The sequence below is a fragment of the Nylanderia fulva genome, unplaced genomic scaffold, assembly GCF_048542155.1.
Source record: "Nylanderia fulva isolate GAGA-0341 unplaced genomic scaffold, ASM4854215v1 Scaffold2, whole genome shotgun sequence".
Classification (NCBI taxonomy): domain Eukaryota; kingdom Metazoa; phylum Arthropoda; class Insecta; order Hymenoptera; family Formicidae; genus Nylanderia; species Nylanderia fulva.
The window spans coordinates 5949561-5967375 of record NW_028190263.1 but is presented as its reverse complement, the minus strand read 5'-3'; the positions used below and the strand labels follow the sequence as shown (position 1 = coordinate 5967375).

The following is a 17815-nucleotide window of genomic DNA, read 5'->3' as shown; positions in this document are numbered from 1 at the left end:
CCGGGATGGTTTTTTGCATCGACGAATTCGGCCTTTTCTCGCTGCTATACTAGATGAGACGCGATGAAGCTTTTCCATCCACGGTTTCATCCGGGAAACGGAAAAGCTTCCAGGAAAAAACGGTGAAGGATTTTTCGTGTCGCAGGTTTACAAAAAATGCCGCGGTTTCGTGCTCATTCCGTGCTTTTTGCTGGCACTTGCTGCAATTTACCTTTTTCATGGAGTTTTTCAGTGTATTCGTTTACGAATGCTCTGTTATTTTTTTATATTTTTTTTTGTTGTGCGAAAATAAAAACTATTTAAATAATTTATTTGTGCAAACGAGACTTTGGGAGAACAAATACGTCTTATAGTACAATTTAATAAACAATTTTATTATGTTACTTTAATTAAACCGAAATGTCAATCTTCTAAGAAATTTATATGATATTTTATTTTTTCGCGATTATATTTTCTTTTCAACGAGGCAACAAATTTATTACAACACGTATGCATACAGTTTATTCACCATTTATTTTGACATTTTTATATTACACATGAACATCGTTAGTTTCATACAAAAATGATGAGATATGCAAATTCGTTAGTAATGATAAAACATAAGAGAAATAAATATTCATCTGAACTATTTTCAGGCTGTGGAAAGTCATATTTTTACGTTGTTACAAGTTTTATATTTTCGACAAATGAACGCTACTTATCTCAAAGTTGAAAGTTGAATTCAGGGCTGAAGGTTAATAACTGAGAGCTGAGAGAGCAAATAGCTGTGAGAGTTTGAAATTTTGAGTTGAGAATTGAAAGTTTATGTACATGTAAGTTCACGCAACTTTACTCAAAATTACATTTTAAGATCCCGAAATAGTACCATTCCTTCTTGAAGACCATAATTCTCCGCAACTTCATCATCGAATGCATCTGCATCAAATAATATACAATCTCTAGCGAACGCGAAGAAAATAATCTCGTTAACGAATCGCGAAATAATATCAAAGACGGATTCTCGTGTCGTCTCTCATTTCGTTTTAAATATAGTCTCAAAAAAAAACAAATTCAAGACACGTATCAGGGTGTCTAGCCGTCTTACAAATCCTTAAAGTTCTTGAAATGTTCTTGAATTTTGTTTGTTCTTTAAAAATCCTGGAAATGCACTTAAATTTTTCGTAGATGCTTGATTTTTTCGTTGCTTCTAAAAATTGAGATTATTAGAGTAAAAAATATTTCATCTTATTTTGTGAATAATACAATATATTTTTTATTTAGGAGTCCAAAAATATGTGTTACGCATAAGTTATAGATTTGAAGTGTTCAAATATAATATAAGAGAATATGTATAGAATATTTGTAATATATTAATTTTCATGAACATGCAAGTTATATATCGACTTGATAAAGAAAATAAAGTTTTCAGTCTCTTGTACATCTTTATTATATACTATTGGAAAATCGTGCAAATTTCCTCGAAATGTCCTGGCAATGGTCTTAAATTTTATTTTCAAATTTTACTAGATACCCTGCGTATGTACTGTGCTCGTGTCCGCTTTTCATCTCGATGACGACGTGCCGGATTCAACGTCGCGCGATTTTATTCATTCCGCTCTTCAGCCTCGCGCTGATGGAACCGGCCAGAATTTCGCGAGCCGGTTTGGAGAACGAAGCGATCCCCAGGAAGCGACGCTCGTGAACGAGCGCTTGTCAGGAAGCAATAAATATCAACCGCTCGTAAATATCGCGGTTAGCAACAATAAATCCCGCGTTACTTTAGAATTTTCCACACACGAGACAAATCTCAAAGGACTGCGAACGCGCTACATTTTACGCTCTTGTTTCACGTTTGTTAATCTTATGTGGCCCAACAGATTTGAAGATTTAGCTTTTAAAAATAATACAAATCACACAAATTATTCAAACAGACAATTTTAATCGCTTAAAAATATATTTTGATCAAAAAAGTATATGATAAAGAATGTAAGAATTTATTTAAGTATTTGTGTATATGTATATTTAATTCAAGTGTGTTATGTTTTTAGAAATCGTATAAACAGATAAAAATATCTTTATAGTTGTGTTTTATTGTTTGTGAAATTTTTTATCTAATTATTTATTTCCTCAAAATATATATAAATTGTTTTTCAATAGGCAAGAAATTAAGAAATAGAAATAATAAATAAACTAATTGGGTCACTGAATATCAGTGACCCTTGGAGCTGAACTGTTGTTATGGACCTTGTCCAGTTTAGAAACTTTATTAAAGAAAAAAACACGGTGTAATATAAAGTTTAATATTATCATGGGAACACACACACAAACAACATGCATTCACGCTTGAAAATTTAAAGTGTGCATATCGCACAGTCGAGAAACTAGAATGTGGACAGACTACGAATATACAATATATATATATATATATACAAGATATTCCCTAGTTCGAGATAGTCCAAGTTTCAACAGCGTTTTCTAAAATTTTACAACAAAGATTTCCGACAAACACGAGTTGAAATTTCTTATATAACATATATTGCGTATTTTAAAATGTTGGTGTGATTTAAATTTTTTACATTAACATTAAAATGATTTTTTATTCATAAAATGAAATATTCAATTTTTAAATATCTTTTCTCATATTTCTCAGTTATTTAAATCGTAGGTATTTATCCAATATATACACACGTATATAATAATGTATGTATATGCGATCACGAATAATTATATACATTATCACTTTGTGGTGTTTGCACTCGATGTGCAATAAAATGTAATAATCTGTCAAAGCCTATAAGCACTTTGTTTTTTTAAAATTATTTACTAATATCGAAATCTTTTTTTCATTCGATCGATCAAAGCAAATAAATATCGAACATGTCCTTTCGAGAATGAAATCTATCCTCGACCCTATTTGCTCTCACTGGAATAGAATAATCATCATGTTGCACGTTACATGATACTTTTTTAATCAAATCGAGAAGGGAATTGTTATATTGTTCTACATTTACTGATGTTTAAATTGCTTCGAAAGAGCCGAACGGCAAAGGAAAAAAAATGAATATTCTATCGGTATCCTATCGATATTATCGAGTTAAACGTAATATAATACAGAATTTATCTCTCTAACTCACTTATTTTCCGCATTTTATAAAATGATTAAGAAATATATTTTAACCCACTTTAAATATTTATACAAAATTGTAAATAATACTTTTTTTTATAATAAGATAAATGCATTTAACAATAATCTGAACAAGATATATGTACATATATGTAATAAGCAATGTTTACGAAGAGACAAAGCTTTTCGTATTTATCAAACAGCACTTTCCAATATTTATTATTAAAAAGCGTTTGTAAAAAAACTATTTACACAAAAATTTTAATTAAAATCAGTTGCCTATAATACAAAATTTCTCTAACTCGCTTATTTTTCGCATTTCACGAAGTGATTAACAAATATACTTTTCACAGATTTTAAATATTTATACAAGATTGTAAATAATATCTTTCTTTATATAATAATACAAAATAATCTGAACAAGATATACATATGTAATAAGCAAAGTTTACGAAGAGACAGAGCTTTTCGTATATCCAAACAGCACTTTTCAATATTTATTATTAAAAAGCGTTTATAAAAAAAAAACAACTTACTAAAAATTAAAATTAAAATAACTCACGTTATCTCGTTATCAATCTTGTTCGATGGCGTAATCGTGTTGCATATATCGCCTGGAAAAACTGCCTTTCTCTCTCTCTCTCCGGCGCAGAAACTCCCTCAAGCTTGGTGCACGCAGCGCTCCGGAGATTCGCATAAATCTCGCATAAGGTTCGAAAGTAAAACTACCTTATTAATGAACGTACACGTTTAATGTACAGCGCGTAAACTGGGCAAACACAGCCGGGGGTTTCCGCTTACATAGTTTTCCACGGAGGAACTCCTCGCTCTGCTTCGTCTCCCGTGAGATGCACCTTCGTACGTGACGACGTTTCTTGCATAATGAAGCTATATCGTTCGTGTCCCGCCCTCGGTTGCTGCAGAGGATCGAACGAACACGTAGCACATAGAGGGCTGCTTTCCAAGTTTCCGGATCTCCTTCTCTCAGTTGGCCTCTCCGTTCGATATATCGCGGAAGAAGGGAGATCTAATTGGATGGCGCATTTAATTTAACCCTTAATAGAAGTTTAAACGCTTTTCGCACGCAGAGAGGGAGAGAGAGAACGAGAGACTTTGGATGTAAAATTTCTCTCTCCTGAGAAATTCGACGAATTCGTCCTCGCGCGAAATGAAGCCCCGGAAAGCGCCTCGATTAATTCGCGGAAGATGCGACTTTGCTAGATTAATCGCCTCGTTAATTCCGTGTTACCATCCCCGGGCGACGCACAGCGTTATAATCCGCGTTGCGCGCAGTTTCCCTCTCGGTGTCTTATTGTCGGAATAACGTAATATCGCCGGGAGAGATCGTGTAAGTCGTCGGCGAGATATCGTCGTCGCGATGACGAAGCGCGAGAGAGCTAAGACGCCTTCCTCGTATACGACTTAACGACATTCTCGTGGCAGATTAGGTCGAGTGAGACCTAAGTAATTCGGGTATATACGGAGAGTGACGAGGTACGACACACCCGGGTAGGATTAACCGGAGTTCTCCGGCGAATCTTCAAGCTGCGCGAAGATGTTACGGATTCTGACTCTGACGTCGAACGAGGAATTTTCGCGGCTCTGCTATACATCGGTTTACGCGCGATTTAACGGAAGCATTAACTGTTCTTAGCTTTTAACATAGTGTAACATAGTTAGTCGGATAGATGATATGTAAAGTGCGTTTAAGCGCACCCTGATTGTAGCTGATACAAGTGTAGCTTATATAGGCGATGTGAAGCTAATGCTTGCATTTATTATTCAAGTTATGGATATGATTGGAAAAAGAATATATGTTTAATCAATTAATTATATGAAAATTAAGAAATACATTGTATTTTATAATTAAGAGCCAGTCGATTAAAACGTGGAGTTAGTCGGATAGATGATATGTAAAGTGCGTTTAAGCGCACCCTGATTGTAGCTGATACGAGTGTAGCTTATATAGGCGATGTGAAGCTAATGCTTGCATTTATCATTCAAGTTATTGATATGATTTGAAAAAGAATATATGTTTAATCTATTAATTATATGAAAATTTAAGAAATATATTGTATTTTATAATTAAGAGCCAGTCGATTAAAACGTGGAATTCATTCTTTTTGACGTTTCTTCGAAATCATTAATTTTTAATATTTCCTCTTGTCAAAGTAAAAGCAAATCAACTGTTTCAACATATATCATGGTAATCGTAGGACTATTGGTATTGGAAAAATTTCATAAGAGTTTCTTTGATTAACATTTGCCATATTAAAAAATATTATAATATGTACATAATAAAATTAATCGAACTTTGATATATCTTATTGTGGTAGATATTAATATTTTTTTATTAATCAAAGGAACTTTTGTAAAAATTCTTCCAATACCATATTGTCCTGCGATACGATTACCATGATTTTCAAGGTAAATTCTAAAAGAAAATTCTCTTTGTGCAGTATCAAGTAAGACATAACATACGGAAAATAAAAATAAAGATATTAAATTCGAAAATGATTATAGAAAACATTTTGAAATTGTATATATATTATATATACATATTTTTTTAAATCAATTATTAAATTAAATTGTAATATAATTGATCTGCTTTTAACAGGAATCCGACAGTCTAGCGGTGTTCTCCGAGTTGCTGAGATACACGAGCGTGCGTGAACTGAGTCTGTGCAACGCACGTTTGCATTTAGCGGTGCACGAGGGTCCTCTCTCAAGATTAGGACGTCGCGACGATGCCGGCGCCGAGCTTCTCCGAGCTGCACCACCTCCAGCTTGTCCTGCGATCGTTTTCCTGAGACTAGCCGGATTCCAGGTGAGCGAGACTTATGGTTTTCTCGTATTACTCTGATAGTCGGTCGGAATATTGAAGATTATAATTGTCTTAAAAATTTCTTAAATGGAAATTTCTTAATTAATTTGATTAGGATGAAAACCATACAGCAATATTTTTTTATTTTTATAATTAGTTAAATCAAAGTATTCAAAAAATCTCAAAAGTTTATTTTTTTTATTATAAAGTTTCCACTTTAAACGCTTTCAGTATTCATGAATGTATTATTGACAATGAAGATCACGGTTTACATAGTAAAGTTAAGAAATTTGAATAAAATGATTATGAATTACTTTAAATAATATTATTCAAAATTGAAATATGTAAAATACATACGTATAATGAGAAGAGACTTCTTGTTTTCTTGTATTACTCTGAAAGTGATAATCGAAATATCGAAGAGTATAATTGTCTTTGTTTCTTAATTCATTTTTTGATCATAAAATTTCCACTTCAAACGCTTTCAATATTCGTGTATGTATTACTAACAATGAGAATATCATTATTGTTTATGCAGCGAAGTTAGGAGATTTGTATAAAATGACTATGAATTACTTTAAACAATATTATTCCAAATGGAATATGCAAAATACATATATATATATATATATATATATATATATAATAGAGAAAGGGAAGCCATTAAGTCTAACTCGCTTATAAACTCGCTTACAAATCTGGTCCCACAATATAACAACGCTGACGTTAATAACATATGCAATCCCATTATACTGGACTAACATACGAAGCTTGCCTATCCACTGATGCGGTTACATGTCTTCAAGTGCGGATGTCCGTATCGTTACGAGAAGATAACACACGTACACATATGGTATCATGGTGTCAGTTAGCGGAGGCCAGATGTAACTGTCCGTCTCTCTGCCCGAGTTCCGCCTGAATGTATATAAGGTTGTACAGCTATCGTGTTTCCGAGATCTCGTAGAATCCATTAGATACACCCGCGCCTCGATCTCCAGGGCAGAAACAGTTCCATGATCCGGGTTCATGTCTCACGGAGATGATCCGTTCCACTTGAAAAATGAATCTCCGCCGCGGTTCATGAAACACGTCACGAAGAAAATCGGTTCAGCCCACCGAAATACCAAATATATGGTTTTCCCGCGTCTAATATCATCTCTTCCTCTTCTTGATAATTTTGACCTTATTCAGGAAATTGTGAACGTGCTGAACTATATCCCGGATATTGTCTCCTCGCCTAATATCGTTGCCCTGGTAATCTGGTCGAGAAACTCTGATCCAGGCATCTCTGTCCAGGAATTCAACTAGGAAATTTTTTATAAGCTTGAAAAATGCAAGATGTGTCAGTTATATCATCAACGTAACTACCAGCATCTTTTATAAGGATAATACACGTGACTCGTAAATAAAATCTATAGAAATAATCATTTTTAATATTTAATGATGTTTGAATTATGACGTATACAATTTTTTCTACTTAATTTATTTCGATAAAAGATGAGAATCTGTGAAAAGAAGAGATATTGGACTAACTATCTTATTCACAGTTCGAAATGCTAATGCCAGGAATTCAGCTATTTTTATAAGCTTGAAAAATGCAAGATATGTCAATTATATCATCAACGTGTAGCCACCAGCTACACCTTTATAAGGATAATACACGTGACACGTCAATAGAAACAACCATTTTTAATATTTAATATTTGAATTATGACGTACACAATTTTTTCTACTTAGTTTATTTTGATAAAAGATGAGAACTCATCTGTAAAATTATAAAAAGAAGATTTATTGGAGTGACTTATCTTATTCACAGTTCAAAATGCCAATTCTACGCTCGTCAAATTTGGTCTGCTCTCCTTTCTTTATCTACGCAACTCATATATTTTCTATTACACGAGCAATTACAATCGGCTATGCCACGACGACGGTAAATAAAGAACGGTTTAGACCCTTTCGACATTCATCTTCGTTGTCCTCGCATTAAGCCGACTCCCGATTCTGCTTCCCTTCTCTTGTATACAGGGTGATCTTAGAATAAAACGCCAAACTTTGCAAGCGTTCTTCATTTTCGCGAATTTAGTCCAGTTTTTTTCTTACAAAAATGTCTTTGCCTGACGCGAGTTTTCAATTTTCAACGTTAAGTACCTTTGTTAATTAACTCTCTCCTTGAAGAACTTGATATAACAGTCATCTAACCCACTTTTGTTAAAAGCTTGAGAAGATTAAGCTAATTTAAATTCTCTCGACTTTAAGATTGATCTTCTCAAGCTCTTAAAAACTAAAAGATGTATACAGTTTCGTTAAAAAAAATCCTTAATTTAAAAACTTTTCTAAATTAAACTTTATTTAAGATATAAATTTTTCTTACCCTTTGAAGTTTATTTTCCATCAGTTGTCATTTAGAAAGACTAAGAAAAAAATGAAAAAAAAAATATATAAATATATTTAGAAAAAATGTTGGAAAATTTAAGGACGCCCTATACGTCCCTCTTTTTATCTCTCCCACCAAAAGCGAGCGAAACAAATTGCGACCGATAAGATTTACTGAGGTAATGATTTCTGATTGCAGGTGACAGTGAATGATCGTTTGGCGCTTCGCGGTCCGTTGCTGCTTCCTTTCCTGGCGGGTTTCACGTCTCTGAGCGAGCTCGACCTGTCGCTGGACAAGTCAACGATCGGCGGCAGCAGCGGCTCGCTGCTTTTCATCGACGACAAGATCCTGCAACAGTTCTTCTGCTGCCTAGCGGCGCACTTTCGCGGTCTGCAGTCGCTCCGGATCAACTTCTGGCGGATCACCTTGGAGGACAGCGACCGGACGATGCGGCAGATCGCCAAGTACTTCAAGCTGTGCGGCCTGAGCTTCCTCAGGGCGAACGGCCTGATCGTCACCGACAGCGCCAAGCGGGTGCAAATGGAGCACGTATTCGTCCAGACGATCCTCACGCATCTGCAATGCCTCACCTGGCTGTGCCTGGACGGCGTGGAGCTCACCGAGATGCAGGCCACCAGTATTGGCAAGTGCGTGCGCGATCGTTATCCGGGAACCGCCCTGGAAATTAGCGCCAAAGACGTGCACGTGAGATCGGTCAAGGCTCTGGTGACCGCGGCCGAGGAGGGTGGCAGAACGGAAGTGGTTTACACCGGCGGTCCTAATTGCCGCCTGAAGATCACGAAGATGCAGAAGGGCGGTCGGGGCAAGAAGAAATGAAGAGATCGCGAAGGTTTCGGGAAGAAGTTACCCTGGAATAATTGGTTCCGAGGCAAGAAGGAACGAAGAAGAAGAATCGTTCGTATGAAATGATTTGATCTCTTCTTGCGGATGAGACTGTGGGACTAAAAGAATTCAGAGAGAAAAGGCGAGATGAAGGATTAAAGTCGATAGAAGGAAGTACTCCGAAGGAAGATGTAGAGAATCAAACAAAGAATTAAAAAGGCGGTAGATAAACACAGAGATATAATACAGATTTTCTAGAAAGGAGATGAATATATCAGAGAATATATCGCGAGTATCAACGTCGATTTCAGTCGTGTGACGCACGGTGAAGAAGAGATGAAAATGTAGGAGAATATACAAGAGGAAATGCGGGTTAACTTTATGGATTTTTGTCTTACTGTGATTTCGTTTCCTGCGCGTGCGTTTCGGCGCGTTTATCTACAATATAGACTCTATAGATTATAGCGATTATTAGCTCTCGAGGACGATTCATTGCGACAATGGGACGTATTTTCGCTCATCTAACATTTTTAAAAAACTAATGGTATCAAAATAGTAAAATCAAATAAATTTATGCTATATAGAAAATGATTTTTATTAACAAAGTGAATATCATTGACCATTGATGATGGATTATATGAATTAAAAATCATGCCAATTGGCAACAGCAGACTTTTTTTAAAAGTAAAAATATAAAACAGAAACTTATCTTTCATTTTGAATAATCTTGCTCTTAGGCGAAGAACATGATTGTTTTAAAAATAATTCTCAAATAATCACCATTATTGATATTATAATAATCATTTAATATATATTTGTTTTATTTTTCATTGACTTTTTCGCATATTTTCTATTAATCTTTTGCAAACAAAGTTTTTATTTTTAGAAGCACAAATATTATTTTTATCATAAATTTCGAAATAAATAGAATTAAGCAAAATTGCGTTTTTTATTCATATTTTATTTATATAATTCATCATAGTTATGGATCGCAATGGATTCTTATGAATAAATCTCATTATTGTTAGAATCTTCAAAAAGTCGATTGGATGAGAGAAAGTTCAATGCCCCGTGAAAGAATCTCCTTTTTAATATTTTTTGAAGAACGAGGGGAAACGGAAATACTTATCGCGAGGCGAGAAGAATATTTAAGCGGGAAAACAAGAGGCTGTTGCAATTACATAAGTACCGTTCGTTGTTGTTAGATGGAGATGTAAGATACAATTCAGAGTAATATATTATTTAGCGATATATAGATCACACGATCGTCACACGATTTATTATTAAATGTTACGACCGACTGTCATTTGTGATCGGCGTGAACGGTAACTTTACCGAAAGAATGGCGCGTTGTTGGGAATTTGAAGAAATTTTATAGAGTAAATTTTAAACAGTAGAACACACACGAAAACACACATACACGTACGTACGTATTACGCGTTTTTTCCTCCGCGAAAGACGCGAAAGAGAAGAAAGTCGAACATTCGTAATTCTCTATAATAAGGAGTACACACATAGGCAAGCACCAATGCAAGCTATTGTTGTATAAAGTAATTAATTATTGTAATTAAGATGACTGCCAAATTATACTTGAAGATCCGTATTCTTCGCATGCTGCATTTAGCGCTAAACTTGATGTTAAAATATATATCGTTATCTAATAAAAAATCGCCTCCTAAATGTCATCGTGAATAGACATCCGATCATTTTTAGCGCTAGATGTGAGTAGCGAATGCTTTGATATCATTTATCAATGTCACGCAGACATTTTAGAAAGTCGTTCCTGCGATGCTACGAATCCAATAAAACGTATCTCATATGAACTGAATTGAATGATATTACGCAGCGTGATTTCGATTGATTTTCGATCGTGATCAATTGCACCAACGATAACTGCCATTCAACTGGAACCAGTAATAGAAATAAAAGAGAGCAATTGACGAAACGCGAGGGGAGTCTGTTGATTTTTGAGTTTCGCCTTATATAAAGCGCCGATCGAAAATCTGACATCAATTTTAACAAATACATAATATATACTATAAAGAAATAAATGTATTGAATCTTATAGAAATTTTTATTATAAATCGAAAATATATTTAAGAAACTATAAAAATAATATACAAAAATATTCTCTTAAATCTCTCAATTGGAAATTTCTATTATAATAATTGTACTAGAAAAAAGGACTTAATTTCGCCTTAAATTCAATTTAAACATATGTTAATTTCTTTAAAAAAAATTGTTACATTTTTTAAAATATATTCTATATATTAAAAGTCTGAAATTTGGAAAAAAACTGTGTCTTAAAAAATATTCTATAATTAATTGACTCTAGAGAATAATTAGCTCTGATATATTTACTAAGAACATTACAGCTTAAATATCAAAAACACAAGACTAAGATTGATTGACTTTTTGATTCATGATTTCGGATTTTGTCTGGCGCTTATAGAGAGGACAGTTACTCGTTGAGAATTTCCTCTCCCTTTTCGTGTTTTTCCAAGGACGTACAGCAGCATCCTGCGTAATCTTTTATTATCCGAAACTAGATATGTAAGTGCTCCCGCTCGAGCGCGTGTGTACGACGAATTTTGTCATTTTTGATAGTTTGCTATGTACATAAGAATCTCTTCGATTAAACCGCGCGGCGCGAAAGAGAAATTAAACCGCGCGATCTGTTGATATTTGTGAGCCCATTTTACGAAAAAACCAACACTCGGCAAGACTGAAGTTGATGGTCACATATACATATATATATATATATAATACACACCACACACAATTGCATACATTAATTACGTGGCTGAGCGATTAAGCCCGCGGCGACTTGAAGTGCCCGACATATTCGCACGTGCCGGGAATCAACTTGAATAATTTTATTATAAATATTTATGTATTTATATGTGTACACATATCCTCTCCAAATAAATGTAATATGTGTTTGAGAATTTTGTCTCGATAATCGTACACAATCCGTTTGATATGAATATGCGAAGCAAATTTGCAAAAAAAAAAAAAAAAGAAATACGATATATGATGATAAAACTATCCAATTATTTAATATTATCATTATTATTAAGACAAGAAGACTGCATTCGATTCATTGTTAATTAGAAGTACAAATACGATTATTAAAAAGAATATAACATGCAGTGCAAGATTTTACAAAAATAGATGATATTGTTGATTAGCTAATAATATATTTATTAACATACATATATGTTAATAAATTAAACACGTAGCTTTTTTTATCATGAATTCTAAGAAATTCATGCTCTAGGATGTTTGCAAAGCGTCGATAATAAATAATCATTAATTGACAGGCATACGCAAGTTGTGAATTGTTAAAAGATCAAGAGCCTACTTGTGTAAGTACGTATCTTTATTATATTTACACGTTCCATTTTTTTAATAATAATCACACGCATTTGCGCATTCATAAATTTATACAAAGAAGCTATTGGAAAAAACATAACAAGACCTGCAAAGCATGATGCATTTCCTCATACGTTATACAAATATTCGATCTCATCGACATTTTATTTATATGGAAATAGAATACTAATTATCGCACCTCGTCGCGATACATAAATTGTCTCTGCATGAAATCAATAGCGATTGGAATAATTTTATTATGATATCCTACTATTTATATTTATAACATAATAATTAACGATTTGGCCTGCGTCACATCACACTTGGAAGTAATGTCTTGAATAATATATCTATGTATATTAACATGATATATGTGGAATATATGTGTAAATGTCGCGCTATTTCTATCTCTCTTCCTCGTGGAAAAATGCGATAAAATTGTCATTGTTAATCATTGCCATCTATCATCTTGTGAAATTAAATTTAAAGAAAAACATAGCATTTGATATTTTTTCTATTATCTAGGTTTTTAAAAACATTTTTTTAATTGTAATAAAAATCAAAGATGAAATATTTTCTAGGAAAGAAAAAAAACATGCTTTCTTTTAAATTCTTTGGATCCTGGCTTATACATGCCTTTAATCTTTCATCGTTAATTTAGTATTCTCTAATAAATATTTTATTCGACTACAATATCGATATAGGCTTCTAATAATTATATAATTATAAATTATATATAAATAACGTAAATTCAGCAATTGTATATTATGTATCAATCAATATTATTCAACAAATATTCCACACATGCTAAGTTACATATATTGATTCAACGTATCATTTTAACAAAGGAAGATAATACTTAGCATGGACGGGAAATACAAATTGCAACCTCTTGTTTTAGATCAATGTGTAAAATAATGGATTTTTTGATGTAAAAGTATTTTTTTAGATAATCCATTATGTGTGTTATACTGTATGTACTTTCCACTGTTGCTTGCACAGCTTGACTAGCTTCTTACAGCTGTCCTCAGATTGCTATGGCCATTTTTATTACAAGCTTACAATAATTTAATTCTATGTAAAGAAGATCAGCGTACAAATTACATAAGATTCAATACACTCTTTTGTTTTGTCTTGGAGGTCTCGTTAAAAATATGTTTACAGACGCGTCTTAAGGTATCATTGCAAAAATAAAAAATCTAAGCAATGTTACTCTTATATTACGATACAACTAAATTAAACCTGAATCTGAAATGCTTAGTTAAACAAATAAGTTAGAAGTAAAAGTTCGTACAAACAGAGAGATAAGCCTTCACTCTGATAACAGTGAGATATCTGTATAAAGTTAAACAGCAATATTTGTTCCAGAAATTTTTGAATGAAAGAAATTTTTAATACCTAATGTGTTTGAATAAGAAATATAGTTTTGTTTTTCAATTGTATATCGCGTTTAAAAATGATTAAGCTAATAATTTGATTCGATTGGGTATACTCTTTTAGGAATTGTTTCTTCAATCAGTTCTCTGTCAGCAGAATTTCTCTGTAAGGCATATATATATAATTCTCAAATCATCTGTAGTCCAAGGCGAGATTGATCGCCATTCAAAAGTGTACAATCATCGACTTTCGACGCCGCGAAGACAATCCGTGGCACCGTCCTGTTTCTCGTCTCTTTACGGCAAAGCCCGCAGATGAATACACTTCTAGTACATTTGTAAGAATGTTCCACAACGCGCGTCGGACTTCTTGGAGATCATCACATGGGAGCATAATCCAGCTGGACTGTTAAGTGTCTCACGCCCCCGGCTTGGAAAATCTTTTGCGTCGTCATCACAACAGATTTGGGATCCACCTCCCTAGCTACCTCTAATTTCAGGCATCCAACGTACACGTCCGAGCACAGTGTCCAGAAGTGCGGTTCCTGTACGCTATACACCCCAGGTATCTGCGTCACCTTGTTGTAACACTGTGGTAGAATGTAATCCAGAGCTACCGGCTGTCTCTGCATAAGTATCTCCCACGATTCCTTCATTAACGAGGCTACACTTAACACTATCAATATTGCTATGAGCATGGAGCAGATCGGATCGGCAATCATCCAACCGAACATTTGCATCAGCACAGCTGATATGATTACGCCCACGGAACCGAGAGTATCCGCGAGTATGTGCAGGAATACGCCCTTCATGATTTGCGAGTTTGTCCCACTGAAGGACATCTCGACCTCGACGTGATGGTCATAATCGTGATTCAGGAGGGAATAGTGATTATCGTGACTGTGACCATGATGTCCTTTCGCACTATGATTATGACTGTGGCTGTGGCTGTGACCATGACCATGTCCGTGTCCATGGCCGTGTCCGTGCTTAAATGCATATATTCCTACTAAATTCACTAAGAGTCCCAAGACAGAAACCACAAATAGTCTCTCGTGTTTGATTTCTGGCGGCTCGATCGCCCTCTCCACCGCCTCCGACATAATGAACAGAGCTACGAATAATAGGAGCAGACCGTTTACAAAGCCGCCCAATACCTCGGCTCTAACGTATCCGTACGAGTATCTCTCGTTCGCCCTCCACTTTGTAATGACGGACGCCGCTAAACCGAACAGCAAACCGGTGCAGTCGAAGAACATGTGAAAGCTGTCGGAGATGAGGCCGAGGCTGTTGGTCCATATTCCGTATAGCAGTTCGACAAAAGCGAAAGACAGGTTGAGAATCAGAAACAGGAACAGATTCCGGGTATTCTGATCGGAAAAGATGAGACGCTTCCAACCCAACAGCTTCTCTTTTACGTTACTGAGGAAGTTGGAACGTGAATCACGTGGACTGTGCGAAAGCGGCAGCATTTTATAATCGCCCCGATGTCAATCTTACAAGTCTAATTCTTGTCCTACAAGAAAAAATTAACATATGAAGCCAAATGCAAAGAAAACACCAAAATAAGACTCGCATTGCATAATAATATATATAATATATATAATAGCTTTGCTAATAATATATTCATTATAAGTTTTTCAAAATATATATATATGTTTAATAATTATATATATATATATACACATATATATAACTATTTACAAAATTAAAAACGCATGTATATATATATATATATATATATATATGTATATTGCCGTAGAATATTCCATTCTGTTACAAAGTAATTATTCAAGAACTTACAAAACTTTTAAAGATGATCAGCATGATCATACACCAATTATTAAACTATCCAACAATTTTCCTTATGAAGTAATCAAACAAAGTATTAATATTCTAATAAAATATAATTCAAATAATACACTCCACTATGTTTAACAGAACACGCAATCAAATCGAATCGATTGTGAATCAAGACATACAGTATTTCCAGCTGTTGACAATGCTATTAATTGGAGCAACACGTATACATACACGGCGCGTGTACATACCGCAAATGCGGTGACACGTCTACGAGAATGGTGGGTGACATAACCTGTACATTCACCTCCTTCGAAACTCACCTCGCTCGCGGCGGCGGACGATCCGAGTCACGTGGGAATTCAGTGACGTTCGGCGACGTTAATCACCGATCGTTTGACACATGCCGGCTGTCAGAGGCGCGGAAAATCGGATCGCGCACGAAATACGCGACGACGGAGCGCCATGCTTCGCAGCCACTCCTGACGGCTGGCGGGAGGAGGGGAGAGGAGGGAGGGGACGGAAAAGTGACAGATGACAGATGACAGATGAATCGACGCGTCACGTGTTGGAATAAGTTCGCGTGCGAACTGAAATTAGCGACGCGTCGAAATAATTTATCGAACATTATTGAAACGCTGCAACTTTTTTTGTCGCCATTTTAATCAATGTAGTACCGGATATCCGGTGTCGTGGATGGAGCCACTGTCGGCGTGATATTTGACATGGCGCTCTGTTAACTTCCGCTCTCTTTCTCATTCGACAGCCATCATGGTAAGGTTTCACATGTTGTAAATTGTACGATTTTTGTAGGAGTATTTTTACCGCGATCCTGCGATAGATTCGTAAATATTACATAAATTTTCATATAATGGTTAATTTTAATTGTAATACATTTCGGATGCGATTTTGTTTACGAATGAAAAATGTAACCTGTCTGTGACAAAGGTCCATGTGCTACACACAATTCATATATAGGTTTCTTTTATTTTGAATTTGAAAAAATATTTTTATAGTGAAGAAATAGCGATCCTATATCGGTGCTTAAAAGATGCAGTCGAAAAACAATTTAATTATATTGATAAGAATATAATGTTAAATATGCTCAGTACTTTCAGTGAAGCGTATCCACCTGTGTGTTAAAATTTCTATAAATTCTAAACAATTTTTTGTGTGATTAATATTAATGTAAAATATATAATATGCAAATCAATTTTAATATATAAATTAATACATATAATATCCTAGACAATATAAATATATTTTAGATGTTTTTTATTGTTTTCAAGTTTTAAGATATATTTATAAAAATTCCATCCCTATGATGACTAATTATTTTCTAGATAATTATGACAGTAAAACACTGATTTAATGAGTCTGACTACTCTTTTTGAAAGTAATCAAACTTTGTCACACTGTGAATATATCTTAATGTGTTTAATCTATCATTATAGCCGCCTAAGAAGGATACGAAGGGTTCTTCTAAACAACCGCAGAAAACCCAGAAAAAAAAGGAGGGTGGATCTGGTGGAAAAGCTAAAAAGAAGGTTTGTGAATTATTTATCATAATGGTTGCGATAGATTTCAAATAATTAATCTCATTTGATGTCCATATATCAACTTGACTAATTATGGAAGCAAAAGCTGATTTAATGAGTCTGATGAGATTCAAATTGTGTATTTGTAATGTTTTATTTTGTGATACTATAATTGTTTCAACACATTTTTCTTTTTATATTTGCAGAAGTGGTCCAAAGGAAAAGTACGTGACAAGTTAAACAATCAAGTACTCTTTGATAAACCAACATATGAAAAATTGTTGAAAGAAGTACCACAATACAAATTGATTACACCTTCAATCGTCAGCGAGAGGTTAAAGATTAGAGGATCTCTCGCCAGACGGGCACTCATAGAACTTCAACAAAAAGGCTTGATCAAGCAAGTTGTACAGCATCATGCGCAACTTATCTACACACGTACTACTAAGGGAGATGATCCAGCAGTATAATATGTATAAGTCAATTTAATAAAAAAACTTTAAGTTTAAAAAGTGCGAAATTTTAATTCTTTAATCTTACTCAATTAATATTTAACATAAAACAGATTATAAAGAGAACTAA

The 17815-nt window shown here is 34.4% G+C and overlaps 3 protein-coding genes across 6 annotated transcripts in view; 2 read left to right on the top strand and 1 right to left on the bottom strand.

The window, feature by feature from the left end:
* LOC114942841 (uncharacterized) overlaps positions 1-12092 on the top strand; it is a 253515-nt gene extending 241423 nt beyond the window's left edge. For all 3 annotated transcript variants that reach the window (XM_085482053.1, XM_085482054.1, XM_029318290.2), the window contains exons 10-11: positions 5721-5930; positions 8500-12092. In XM_085482053.1, coding sequence (XP_085338179.1) covers positions 5721-5930; positions 8500-9138 — 849 coding nt within the window. In that variant the 3' untranslated portion in view covers positions 9139-12092. The remainder of the gene's footprint in view (positions 1-5720; positions 5931-8499) is intronic.
* Positions 12093-12508: 416 nt separating this feature from the next.
* ZnT86D (solute carrier family 30 member 7) lies at positions 12509-16340 on the bottom strand. Of its 2 annotated transcripts, none has more exons than XM_029318538.2 (2): positions 16019-16340; positions 12509-15411 (listed from the first exon to the last, which is right to left on the bottom strand). In XM_029318538.2, the coding sequence occupies exon 2, from the start codon at positions 15365-15367 to the stop codon at positions 14276-14278; it is 1092 nt and encodes a 363-aa protein (XP_029174371.1). In that variant the 5' UTR covers positions 15368-15411; positions 16019-16340; the 3' UTR covers positions 12509-14275. The 2 variants fall into 2 exon arrangements, with proteins under 2 accessions (XP_029174371.1, XP_029174372.1); XM_029318539.2 differs by lacking the exon at positions 16019-16340 and adding an exon at positions 15699-15986.
* Positions 16341-16386: 46 nt separating this feature from the next.
* Positions 16387-17745, top strand: RpS25 (ribosomal protein S25). The gene is made up of 3 exons (XM_029318540.2): positions 16387-16469; positions 17150-17242; positions 17440-17745. The coding sequence occupies exons 1-3, from the start codon at positions 16467-16469 to the stop codon at positions 17701-17703; spliced, it is 360 nt and encodes a 119-aa protein (XP_029174373.1). The 5' UTR covers positions 16387-16466; the 3' UTR covers positions 17704-17745.
* The last annotated feature ends 70 nt before the right edge of the window (positions 17746-17815 follow it).

Excerpts from the sequence above, each read along its gene's own strand:
- ZnT86D (XM_029318538.2), bottom strand. The coding sequence starts at position 15,367 with ATGCTGCCGCTTTCGCACAGTCCACGTGATTCACGTTCCAACTTCCTC.
- RpS25 (XM_029318540.2), top strand. Across the intron at positions 17,243-17,439 it reads GTGGAAAAGCTAAAAAGAAG|AAGTGGTCCAAAGGAAAAGT; the intron begins GTTTGTGAATTA and ends TTATATTTGCAG.